The 12972-nt window shown below is 41.7% G+C and overlaps 1 protein-coding gene, 1 long non-coding RNA gene and 1 other non-coding gene across 3 annotated transcripts in view; 2 read left to right on the top strand and 1 right to left on the bottom strand.

The window, feature by feature from the left end:
* Positions 1–12764, top strand: part of LOC122704678 — a 43224-nt gene extending 30460 nt beyond the window's left edge. The window contains exons 3-4 of the long non-coding RNA XR_006343910.1: positions 8771–8842; positions 12692–12764. This is a non-coding gene — a long non-coding RNA (uncharacterized LOC122704678). The remainder of the gene's footprint in view (positions 1–8770; positions 8843–12691) is intronic.
* TRNAK-UUU lies at positions 4430–4502 on the top strand. Its single transcript has one exon. It is a non-coding gene; the product is annotated as a tRNA-Lys (tRNA).
* Positions 5357–7393, bottom strand: LOC122704673 (elongation factor 1-beta-like). The gene has a single exon (XM_043919533.1). It carries the CDS (start codon positions 7338–7340, stop codon positions 6825–6827), a length of 516 nt encoding a protein of 171 aa, XP_043775468.1. The 5' UTR covers positions 7341–7393; the 3' UTR covers positions 5357–6824.
* Positions 12765–12972: the final 208 nt, after the last annotated feature.

The following is a 12972-nucleotide window of genomic DNA, read 5'->3' as shown; positions in this document are numbered from 1 at the left end:
CCAGAAAACTCTTAATTGTAATGTAGCTTAATTTATCAAAGTTTTGTTTTTTGTTTAGAAATTTTCTGTTCTTTAGTAAACTCTTCTGTATACTGGGGTCCAAAACAATATTCTTCTCTTTTCTTCTGAAAGTCTTGTGTGGGGTTGTTTCTTGGCTCTTTATTTTGCTCTGCTGGCCATTTTGTGTATATTCATGTCATGACCACCTTGCCTTAATCATTCTTCTTTTATGTCTTGTTATCTGCCTAGGCAAGTCCTCCCTGCCATCTTCTTTTTTAGCAATGTCTCAACTATTCTAGAATCTTTGCTGATTTACATTTTACTCCCAAAATGGGATCATAATGTTATTACTGGTTGATAACTTGCTTAAAAAAAAAACCTTAATAAATATTGTGAATATTTTGGAATTACATAATGCTGTAAAATATAATTTTAACTACATGAAATATTATAATTTAGATATACTATAATTTACTCATTTCATCCCCCATTCTTGATATTTAAGTTGTTGCCAAATTTTCTTGTTATAAGCAGTTTTATGGTGAATATTCCTGTGGTAAAATATTCATGCCTATTTTCTCAAGATGGAAGTAGGATGTTTAAGGATTTGTTCAATTTTAAGTTTTTTTGATAGAAATTACTACGTTATTTTTTAGGAAGTTCATATGAACTGTGTGATAGTGAGGTTGCAAGGCAGGTACCCTTACAAAAAGGGAACATTATCATTCCCAAAAACAAAAAGCAAAAAGAACCCTCACATTTTCCAGCTCCATGGGCAAAAAATGTAAAACCAGGTTAAATTTGGTTTACAAATCTAATCTGGATTAGCACATTCTGTGTATTTTTCCAGTGAACAGCCCTGGGATTTCGTACCATGAACATGTACCTAAATATCATCTCCCTTTATCCCATTAGAGGTACTGAGCTGGGCGGATGGCCCATGGAGAACAGAGTGCCCCGGTGATGGAGTTTATCTTGCTGGGATTTCCTCTCAGCAGGCAGGTGGAGCTGCTGTTCCTTGGTGGTCCTGCTGCCCATGTTCCTGCTGACACTCCTGGGAAACCTGCTCATCATCTCCGTGGTGCTGTCCTTCACCCGCCCCCACACCTCCATGTACTTCTTCCTGTGCAACCTCTCCATCCTGGACATCCTCTTCACCTCTGTCATTTCCCCAAAGCACTGGCCAACTTAGTATCTGGTGATAAAACCATCTCCTTTGCTGGCTGTATCACCCAGTGCTATTTCTACTTCTTCCTGGGCACAGCAGAGTTTCTCCTGCTGACAGTCATGTCCTATAACTGCTATGCCACCATCTGCTACCCCCTGTGGTACAGCACCATTATGAGCCCCCCTGTCTGCATCAGGACAGTTGTGTTCTCTTGGGTGGGAGGCTTCGTATCTGTGCTCTTTCCAACCATCCTCATCTCCCAGCTGCCCTTCTGTAACTCCAACATCATTAACCACTTCTTCTGTGACAGTGGACTTTGCTGGCCCTAGCCTGTGTGGACACCACCGCCATCGAGCTGATGGATTTTATGCTTTCATCCACGGTCATCCTCTGCTGCATAGTTCTCGTGGCCTTTTCCTATATGTGCATCATCCATAGTGAGCATCCCTTCTGCAAGTGGAAGAAAGAAGGCCTTCAAACCTGTGCTTCCCACTTGACCATAGGTGTGATTTCCAGCAGTATCATGGTGTTTATCTATGTGACTCCATCCCAGAAAGAATATCTGGAGGTCAACAAGGTCCCCTCAGTCCTGAGCGGTGACTCCATTCCTCAACCCCTTCATATATACCCTGCGGAATGATACAGTGTTGAAGGTCCTCAGGGATGTGTGACTGGGTTCGAGCAGGTTTGGAAAAGAGGATGAGGACAACGCTGAGGAGAGGAGTGTCCTCTGTCAGTGACCACAGAGGAGAGGGATAGTTCCTCTTCCTCTTCACTACCAGGTACCCATTGTACAGACTCCCAGTATTAAAAGAGAGGAATTTTTTTTAGGAAAGAAAAAGAAAGGGGCTTCCCAGGTGATCCAGTGGGGTTAAGACTCTGTGCTTCCAATGCAAGGGGAGTATGTATGATCTCTGGCCGGGGAACTAAGATCCCATGTTCCATGCGTCATGGCCAAAAAGCAAAAATTAAATAAATAAATAAAAATAAAAGACAGGACTTGCCTTAGCAAAAGAGTGAGCTAGCTGAGGGACCCTGAGTGGTCTATAGCAGAAAGAGGTTGAGCTGGAGACAGGGACTTGGACTCTGGCCTTGGTTCTAACTCTAACTCTGTGGCCACAATGGGTCACCATGTCACCTGCCACTCTGGCCCTCAGTGGTCTCCTCTGAAGTGCATCAGGGCTTGACTTGATCTCTAAGTTCTGTCCACACTGAATATTTCAAGAATTGCAGAAGGGTCTACAGCCTGTGTGTGTCCTGTTTGAAGTCCCAACATATTTGACCCCCTTTCCTCATGGATCCTGAATACAACTCTTCTATCAACTTGATACAAAGTCTTTTTTTTCATTTATTTTTATTAGTTGGAGGCTAATTACTTTACAATATTGTAGTGGTTTTTGCCATACATTGACATGAATCAGCCATGGATTTACATGTGTTCCCCATCCTGAACCCCCCTCCCACCTCCCTCCCCATCCCATCCCTCTGGGTCATCCCAGTGCACCAGCCCTGAGCACTTGTCTCATGCATCCAACCTGGACTGGCGATCTGTTTCACACTTGATAATATACATGTTTCGATGCTGTTCTCTCAGATCATGCCACCCTCGCCTTCTCCTATAGAGTCCAAAATTCTGTTCTGTACATCTGTGTCTCTTTTTCTGTCTTGCATATAGGGTTATCGTTACCATCTTTCTAAATTCCATATATATGCGTTAGTATACTGTATTGGTCTTTATCTTTCTGGCTTACTTCACTCTGTATAATGGGTTCCAGTTTTATCCATCTCATTAGAACTGATTCAAATGTATTCTTTTTAATGGCTGAGTAATATTCCATTGTGTATATGTACCACAGCTTCCTTATCCATTCGTCTGCTGATGGGCATCTAGGTTGCTTCCATGTCCTGGCAATTATAAACAGTGCTGCAATGAACATTGGGGTACATGTTGACACAAAGTCTTTCCTAGTTCTTTCTCCATGGATGCCCTTTCCTTCTGTTTTCTCTAGGAATCTTTCTAGGAATAATCTTCATTATCAGGCCACTGTTATATCCTGTGCCCCACTGTCTTCCCTCAGTGGACATTTGTAGTGACTGTGGTGGATATATGTAGTCCATGTTATTTAATAACACTGCTTTCTGTACTAGAACACATTCATAACACCCAACATGCTCGCATTCTTATGTAAGACATGCCCTGTTCCCTCAGCTTCCAAGGACTGACCCATGGATGGATAATCTGCCTGAAGGCACAATGCATTGCCTGGCCAGTGATCTATGACCTGTGTGGCTTGGCTGGGACAGATAAATTGTACAAACAAATGTCTCTTTTTTGAGAGTTTGAAATAAGAGAGGTAGTGATTTTACCAGACAATGGTGATGTTCCCTCTGGAAGCTCAAATAGACTTGGTGCCTGGAGTGGCCATTTGGGGCAGGTACAAGCTGATGAGTAATTACTTTGGGGGGGGCAGGGGTTCCTCCATCTCTTCTTTTTTTTGTGATTGAAGTGTAGTTGATATATAATTTGTGTTAGTTTCAGGTGTACACCAAAGTGATACAGTTATACATATTCAGTTATGTATATTCATATACATGTATATATGAATATATATTCTTTTTTAGACACTTTCCATTATAAGTTATTGCAACAAGCTGATGAGTAATTAGAGGAGCCCAGTCTGCCCATCACAGAGAATAATAGAGAAAATAGAAAATAGAGAAGAGATGGATGAGAGTCAACTCAGTTGCAGAGATAAGAATGAAGGGCCCTCCTCTCTAATGACTTCCCAGGTCAAGACGCTGACAGTTTTATTTCCTATTCCTGGGTTTGATGAGGTTGCCAGTACCCATATATCAAACCTGTCTTTATTGAGCACTTTTGAGAAGGTCATTATTTCTCATGACTAAAAAACAGTTTGACTAAAGCTCTCTCTCTACACCAAGTATAGCCCTTCCCCCTTTCTGAGGAACTAGAAAGATGCCTATTTCTAACTAAACTTTTTGGATTCTTGGTGCCCAAACACTGCCTGAGATATCTGAGAGGCACCATGTAGGTCTATGGCTCAGGTCAGTGCAAGCCAGATTTTTTTCAATGTCACCAGAAACACTAGGGTTTACATTCCTGTCCTCCTTGACCTCTAGCACTGCAGTATGCATCTTGCCTGAATTAACACCTATGCTTTTCATGGAACACGCTCCTAAGGCAACTCTGTAGCGTGCTGGAAACAAAGGCCACTCAAATGAGAATAGGGGTTATGGATTTCCCTGGTGGTCCAGTGGTTAAGACTCTGTGCTTTTGATGCAGGGGGCCCAGGTTCAATCACTGGTCAGGGAACTAGAACACAAATGGTGACAAATGGTGTGGTCAAGACCTCTTACATTTGTCACAGGTAATATCCTAATTTCATCTGGTAATTGCATAGTCATCTGTTAGCTAATTAGCTTTATCCAGAGGAAAAATAAACATCTCATATCTTTATGATGGAAGGTAGTTTGAGAATGAGGCATCCCTCCAAGCTAGGTTCCTATTCTCCCACGGAGACTGGGAGAAAGGGTGCCATCTTCCTTGATTCTACTTCAAAGAGATGGTTCCAAGGTCCTGAAGAAAGACTTGCTGGGTCACAAAGCTGACCAGAGGCTGATTTAAAATTTAAAACTAGAGATTTATGTACATTTAAGATTTATATATGTAAACATACTTTAATATTTATGTACATTTCAAAGAACAGACAGAACTCACAAGTTTTCTAAAGTATATGTCTCAGAAAAGGGAAAGAGACAGCTCTTCTCTTATTTTCAACAGGGAGAATTTAGCCTTATAGATGAAAAATTAATCAGCCAATCTAATAAACAAATGGAAAATTTTATTTGAGCTGACTTTGAGGATTATAACCCAGCAGGAGCATCTCAGAAAGCTCTGAGAACTGTTGAACCAGTAAGAAGTCAAGACAAAGTTATATGAGTTTCTTGAGACAGAGGGTTGTATATCAAATGACATATTATTGACAGTTTATGTAATCCAGATCTAAACTTCATTATGGGCTTCCCTGGTGGCTCAGATGGCAAAGAATCTCCCTGCAATGCGGGAGACCCGGGTTCAATCCCTGGGTTGGGAAGATCCCCTGGAGAAAGGAATGGCAACCCGCTCCAGTTTCTTGCCTGGGAAATCCCATGGACAGAGGAGTCTGGCAAGCTACAGTCCATTGGGTTGCAGAGTATCTGATATGACTGAGCAACTAACACATACACACACACACATACACACACACACACTCTTCATCATGGTAGATCAAGTTACACCTTATAAGATCAAAAAGCACTGTTATCTTTTGGGAGTGTGGCCTCCCTATGTAGCAAAGTAGGATCTTCCCTGATCAGGCATAGAACCCATGTCCTCTGCATTGGGAACCCGGTCTTAACCACTGGACAACCAGGGAAGTCCAGAAATGCTAACTTTAAGGGGTTGTCCTGCTGATTCTAAGAGAATGTTGCTTTTTATGTCTGAGCAGGTATTCCTGCCAACTGGGGAGGTTTGGTCAATGCATAATTCAGATACACAATGCACAATGGGGAAGAGAGGAGGCTAGAGGGCAGAGAAGAAATTTTTCTGTTAAATTTTTCTTGTCTTGCTATAAAATATGAATTTTACCTCACAGCCTCTTACTTTACTTCTGTTTGACCTTACATAGCCCTCTGGGAGTCCATTCCTGCAATGCTTTTTGCTTCTCCAAGCTTTGTCGACTATTAGGTAAATGCCTGTGCTGGGCTAGGTAGGAATCAAAGTGAGCACACCTGATTCCTGTCTGATAGTGACAGATAAATATAAATCAAAATGAGGATCACCTTTGACTGGAGAGCTTTTTTGTTTCTGATTTTTAATTTTTAACTATAAAAATACACATTCATTGTAAAATTTCAGCCAGTACTGAAAATAAACCATAAAATAAACCATGAGAATTTTATCAGCCAATTCTACTCTCCAGCAGCAAACATTATTAATTAAGCAATTTGTGCTTTTGAGACCGTGCACCTCAGATGGGTCTTGAACCAACATCTTTTAACTGAGATCATACGCTTGGTCTTAGGACTTAATAAAGCCTAGGTTCTTGATGTCTTGTCACAGAAAGAATTCAGTTAGAGACAGTGATAGGTAAGGAGTGGACTTAGAAGCATATTCCACAGACAGAGTATGGACTGTCAGAAGGTGAGAGGCCCTAAAATATGGTTGGGTAATTTCATAGGCTAATAAGTGGGAGATTTCCAGGAATTAGGCCACTGCCCATTTTTGGCCTTTCATGATTGGCTTCAGAATTGTCATGACACTGGTGGGTATGTCATTTAGCTTGCTAGTGAATTATAATGAATGTATAATCAGTCTCAAGGTCCACTGGAAGTTGAATCTTCTGCCATCTTGAGCTGCGTTGTTTCTAACCAGTTTTTTGAGGGTTTTTTGTCTTTCAAACTTTTATTTAAGGGCACTGATCCATGATGGATTTTAGATCTTGCTGAATGCAGCCACGTCCATAGACTGTACATACTCGTCAAAAGCGGTGATCTGCTCCTCCAGCATGTCTGTTCCAACTTTGTCATCCTCAACTACATATTGTATTTGAAGTTTTTTAATGCCATACCCAACCAGAACTAGTTTAGAAGAGCCTCAGACCAAGCCATCTGCTTGAATGCTTCTGACACATTCATCCAGTTTTGCCATATCAGTCTCATCATCCCAAGGTTTCATGTCTAATAAGATGGAAGACTTGGCGACAAGTTTTGGTTTTTTGGCTTTCTTTGACTCACACTGGGAAAGGCGTTCTTCTCTTAGCCTCTTGGCTCCTTCACTTTCCTCCTCCTCATCAGATCCAAAGAGATCACTGTCATCATCATCTTTACTATCTGTAGCTCCTCTTTCTGTGGTGTCTTCTGCATTAGCAGGGCCATACTTGCCCAAAGCTTTCTTCACTCCTGGCAGGCTGGCCTTTTCCTTCTCATTAGATTTGATGTGATTATGCCAATGCAGGGCATGACACAAGTCGGCAGGTGGTAGGCCAGAGATGGCTTCAAATACTGCCACATCTGCTTGTGATGGCACATACCCCTCGATGTAACTCTTGTCCGCCAAGTAGTCTTTGAGCACCTGGAGGCCAGCAGGGCTTTTCAAGTCTCCAAAACCCATGGCGATGGCTAATCTAGAACTGGGAGGCAGCGGAGGAAAAGAGGCGAGCAAGCAGTCAGCGCCAAGCGCTAAGAGGAAAAAAGGCGGTTCTAACCTGTTTTTGTCATGTCCTACTGCTATGTCTTTCTTTTAAAGGTTGTTCCCTGCCCCCTTCCCTCCTGTTTCACTTGTCAAACATGCACATATTTATTTATACAAGCTTTTATTTTACAAAAATGGGATGGCATTATATGAATTGTCTATTCTAAAGTGTCTTTCCATGTCAATACCAACAAAACTACATAATTTACTTTTAGATGTCACATTTATAAACAGTGGACACTGAGATTTCTAGTATACTGTTAATGGTGCTAAAATTTATTAGCATAAATTCCTACTCTTAGTTGTTGTTTAGTCGCTAAGTTGTGTCCAACTCCTTTGTGACCCCGTGGACTGTAGCCTGTTAGGCTTCTCTGTCCATGGGATTTCCCAAGCAAGAACACCGGAGTCGGTTGCCATTTCTTCTCCAGGGGATCCTCCTAACCCCGCGATGGAAACTGCACCTCTGGCATTGCAGGCAGGATTTTTTTACTGCTGAGCCACTAGGGAAGCCCTGATTATCTTGTGATAGAATACAAAAGTTTTTTCCCTATTACAGGGTGACTGCATTTTTATATTCTATATTTATTGATATGGAAAGAATACATGTATACATACATATGTGTTTAAAAATATTTAATGTGGTTATTTCTAGATAGTGTAATTATGGATGATTTTTAAAATATTTTAATTAATCAATGTATTTATTTATTTTTGCTGCACTGTGTCTTTGCAGCTGCTCTTGAGCCTTCTCTAGTGGACAGTGGGGGCTACTCTCTAATTGAGGTTCGTGGGCTTCTCATTGTGGTAGCTTCTCTTGTTGCGGTGCTCAGCCTTTATGTGCACGGGCTTCAGTAGTTGCCACTCACAGGCTTAGTTGCTCCAAGGCTTGTGGAATCTTCCTGGACCACGGATCGAATGGATGTCCCCTGTATTGGCAAGCAGAATCCTATCCACTGGACCACCAGGGAAGTCCTGAATGATTTTTTTAAAAGTCCTGTTCTCCTTATTTCATTAAAATGAAAATGTTTTGTTCACACAAAAAAGGAAAAATTTCCCGGAACTGAACTTCTGCTCAGGTCCATCGCATCTACATAGGAATGCAAGGAATGAGCCCTAACATTGGATTAATTTTTTTGGCAGCCTCATCCTTTACCACTTCAAACTGACCTTTCAGTTCACTAAAACCTTCATATTGGTTTAACATTTTCACATGAACTGTGTCCTTGCTTTACTTATTTGGTTCATTTTTCAGTGTAAGAGACTTGTCATTTGTCCCTGCTCATAGTTTGATCACATCAGAAAACAACCAGTGCAATTTTCTGATTGGTGAAGGCTTTTTTTTCCCTCAGCAGGATCCTTTGGGGAAACAAAATACTGGAACTTCACACCAGAGAACTAGCTGTCCGTTTTGAGCCCCTCAGGTAATTTTTCTTGGAACATTTTGAAATCTGACTTGAAATCTATAAAAGTTATGTCTGACCATCTTTCTTTGACATTCCAGGAAGTGACAAAAATAAAATAGAAACAGACACAGAGAACAAAGGAGTGGTAGCCAGAGGGGACGGGGTGAGGGAGCAGGTGAAATGGGTGAATGGGATTAAGAGGTACAGACTCCTAGTTATAAAATAAACAAGTCACGGGGATGTAATGTACAGCATAGGGACTAATGTCAATAATATTGTAATAACTGTGTTGGTGACAGATGGTTACTAGGCTTATCATGGTGATTATTATATAATGTATAAAAATATCAATCACTATGTTGTATACCTGAAACTAGTATATCAATTATAATTCAATGTAAAAAATTCCAGTAAGTGAAGTTGTCAATAGGGCAAGAATTTACTAGGTGCTTTGCTTCCAGCAGAGGGAGACTTGGAGTTGATGCCCTGATTCTGGGACCTCTGGCACCTTAGTATCTTGCCTTGGAACAGTTTTGCAACCTGAATTTAAAAAGCATCATCCCTCCATGTCTTCCTTTCATCTTGACAGCTATTCTGTAACTCCTCCCAGATGTTATTTTCCTGTCATCCAAATGCTTTCATTTGCAGTTTTGTGATTTCCCTTTGGACTTATATACTAAGTGTTGAATCTTTAATTAGATCTGCTTCCTATGAACACTGTTGTCTTTCCATGGTCCTCCTCCAGTCATGAGTTCTACATCAACTACTTATCTTCTTGTGAAAAGATTCAAGTTCCTTTCCCATTCTGGTCTTCTCTGATGCAGCACTTCCACTCTGATGCAGCTTTAGGATTTTATTAAAGTTAACTAATTACAGGGAAAAATCCCTTGAAATTGATGTATTTGACAAAAAAGAAATGATATTCCCTCTTATTCCAAGCAATCTTAGAATGTCACCATTTTTTCCATAAAAGAACATAGCTTAATCTTTGTAGGGTTAGAAAGGATATACTTTCAGAATTAAAAAGTACCGGAAAAATATTATTTCATTTTGGACCAGAAATCCTTTGTCACGGTCCAGCTCCAGTCTGCAGACTCATGCAGGAAACCACTACTGTAATACCTGTTTGTGTTCTTGTTTGTTTTTCATTTATTTATTTTTTAATTGAAGGATAATTGCTTTATAGAACTTTGTTTTCTATCAAACCTCAACATGAATCAGCCATAGGTATATGTATCTCCCCTCCCTTTTGAACCTCCCTCCCATCTCCCTCCCATCCCACTCCTCTAGGTTGATGCAGAACCCCTGTTTGAGTTCCCTGAGACATACAGCAAATTTCCATTGGTTTTCTATTTTATATATGGCAATGTAAGCTTCCATGGTACTCTCTCCATACATCTTACCCTCTCCTCCCCTCTCCCCATGTCCATAAGTCTGTTCTCTATGTCTGTTTCTCCATTTTAATATTGATTTATTTATTTGGTTCTCCCAGGTCTTAGTTTGGCTTCCCAGGTGGTCCAGTGGTAAAGAATCTGCCTGCCAATGCAGGAGACATAAGAGATGCAGGTTTGATCCTTGGGTTGGGAAGATCTCCTGGAGAAGGAAAGGGCAACCCACTCCAGAATTCTTGCCTGGAAAACTCGATGGGCAGAGGAGCCTGGTGGGCTACAGTCTATGGGTCACAAAGAGTCAGACACGACTGAGTGACTGAACACACACAAACACACAGACACACACACACAAACATACACACACACACAGACACACACACACACACAGGTCTTAGTTGCGGCGCACAGGCTGGGATCTTTAGTTGAGGCATGTGAACTCTTAGTTGCGGCATGTAGGATCTAGTTCCTTGACAGGGATTGAACCCTGGCCCCCTGCATTGGGAGCCCAGAGTCCTAGCCACTGGACCACCAAGGAAGTTCCTGTAATACATATTTAGGCAGCTTTATTTGGACACTTTTCTCTTTCCTTGAAAGTTTTGGGAAGTACATGATGCCCATTTTTTTAGTTACCATATAATTTACCAGAGGTCCATAAATCTTTTGTTATAAGTCACAATCCCTCCCCCAAATCCTGTTCTCTGACCCCATGTCAATTATCAGGTGTTAGCCATGTGCTATTTCTTTTCCAAAGTCAGACTCTTCACACAGAGACAAAAATACCATCCACAACCCCATGTCCTTCAGAGTAGTCTTTGTCCCAGGCTTCTTAAGGTTGTATAACTTGTTCTCACATGTATCAACTCAAATACGAGATTGCCTAACTATAACAGACGCCACATCAGGCCTCAGAACACACTGGAGGAAGGAGTATCATTAGCAAGGTCAGGTCTGCAGAGTGTTCCTCCTATCCCTTTACAGAATCACCAACCAACAGACTGGGGTCTTGTCTTCCTGGGCTGGAGGAGGGCTCTGTGCATCTGTTGGCATCAATGGATCCTCCTTAATCTAGGAATTCATTATACTCACAGGTGTCAAGCTAGGATTGTCTTTCCTCCTCAACCCTAGAGAAGAGTGGTATTTAGTGGGATAAAGGTAAAGACTTCTCTGGTATAACCATGGTGAACTTATGCTATGGAAAACAGTCAACATGAGCAAATGAAGAAATGGTTTGTCTTGAGCTATTTCCCCTGGATGGCGTTGGGACTGACCCTTAAAATCTCAAGTACCTCTTTTGCTTCTTTCTGCTAGACTAGGACCCTGGGGACTTCCCCCATGGTCCAGTGGTTGAGAGTCTATCTTGCAATGCAGGGCATGTGGGTCTGATCCTTGGTCAGGGAACTAGGATCCCACATGCTGCGGGGCAGCTAAGCCCATGCACTGCCACAACTGAAGAGAAGCACATTTACTGAAAGTAAGACCTAACACAGCAAATAAATATTTAAAAAAAGACAGCATTATAGATAGACCAGGACCCTGGTAGAGAGGGTGGAGCTCAGAGAGAAAGGACCCTCTAGACCCCATCTAAGGAGGATTCAGTGTGAACTGATAGGTCACATGATGAGAAAAGTGATGTTTTGCACCAATTATTGCACACTATTATCAGCCAGTAGGATTATTTTCTATCTGGTTACAAACTGTACCTGCAGCTGTGGGCTTTCGGCATGACATGCCAGAGTGAAGAGAGGTATTCATCAAGATTTCACCGCCCTTTTGGCAATGAAGTCAGACTGCATTTTTAGCACACATATTTTGGTGTCTATCCCTGAGGAGGAAGTTATATTTAGCACATTTCCTGCTAGCCACCGAACAGTGCAAGACCTTCTGAGTCTGGAGTTAGTCACAGCCCTTTATGTCTATCTGTGGAAGGTCTCCTTGTAAACTGCTAGGCCTGTGAGGAGCCTGAATTGATAGCGTGAACTGTAACCATAAATCCTTAGAACCCACCAGGAAAGGTGCCGATTGGGTGGTATGTTCATAGTGATTTCTTAGTCCCTGCCCTGGGAAGGTCAGGAAGGCCCCAGTCAGATAGAGTGTGTGTGTGTGTGTACACGCTGGCATGCATTCATGTGCTGAGTGTGGTAGTGTAAACAGGGCACTCTGAGTGACCTTCCTCAGACTTAAAAAAAATTTTATTTTTAACTAGAGTATCATTGATTGACAATGTGTTAGTTTCTGTTGTACAGCAAAGTGAATCAGTTATACATATACCTGTATCCATTTTTTTAAGATTCTTTTCCCATACAGGTTATTACAGAGTATTGAGAAGTTTCCTGTATAACTCGTGTATAGCTATACATTAATTAATCTGTTTTCTATATCAATTACAATCTCCCAATTTATCCCCTCCCTCTTTTCTCCCCTGGGAGCCATAAGTTTCTTTTCTACCTCTGTGACTCTATTTCTGTTTTGTAAATAGGTTCATTTGTACCGTCAGATCCTTCTTGTACCTGCTTCTGAGCAATGCGTTTGCACTGTGTTGGAAAATCAGGTCAGTATATTATGCAGCCTCCCAAAGAGAAGTGGTTCTGGAGCAAACAGGGGATGGACTTTCAGGGCCATAGGCCCTACTTCTCCACATGGATCTCCTGGGTCAAGGGTCAGAGACACAAAATCTCTTAGATCAGTGCCTGCAGACAGGGGGCATCAGAATCTCCCAGGGCATGTGTTTAAACGCAGATGTCACGGTCTAACTCCACA

The sequence above is a fragment of the Cervus elaphus genome, chromosome 12, assembly GCF_910594005.1.
Source record: "Cervus elaphus chromosome 12, mCerEla1.1, whole genome shotgun sequence".
Lineage (NCBI taxonomy): Eukaryota > Metazoa > Chordata > Mammalia > Artiodactyla > Cervidae > Cervus > Cervus elaphus.
This window is presented reverse-complemented; position numbering and strand designations above follow the sequence as displayed.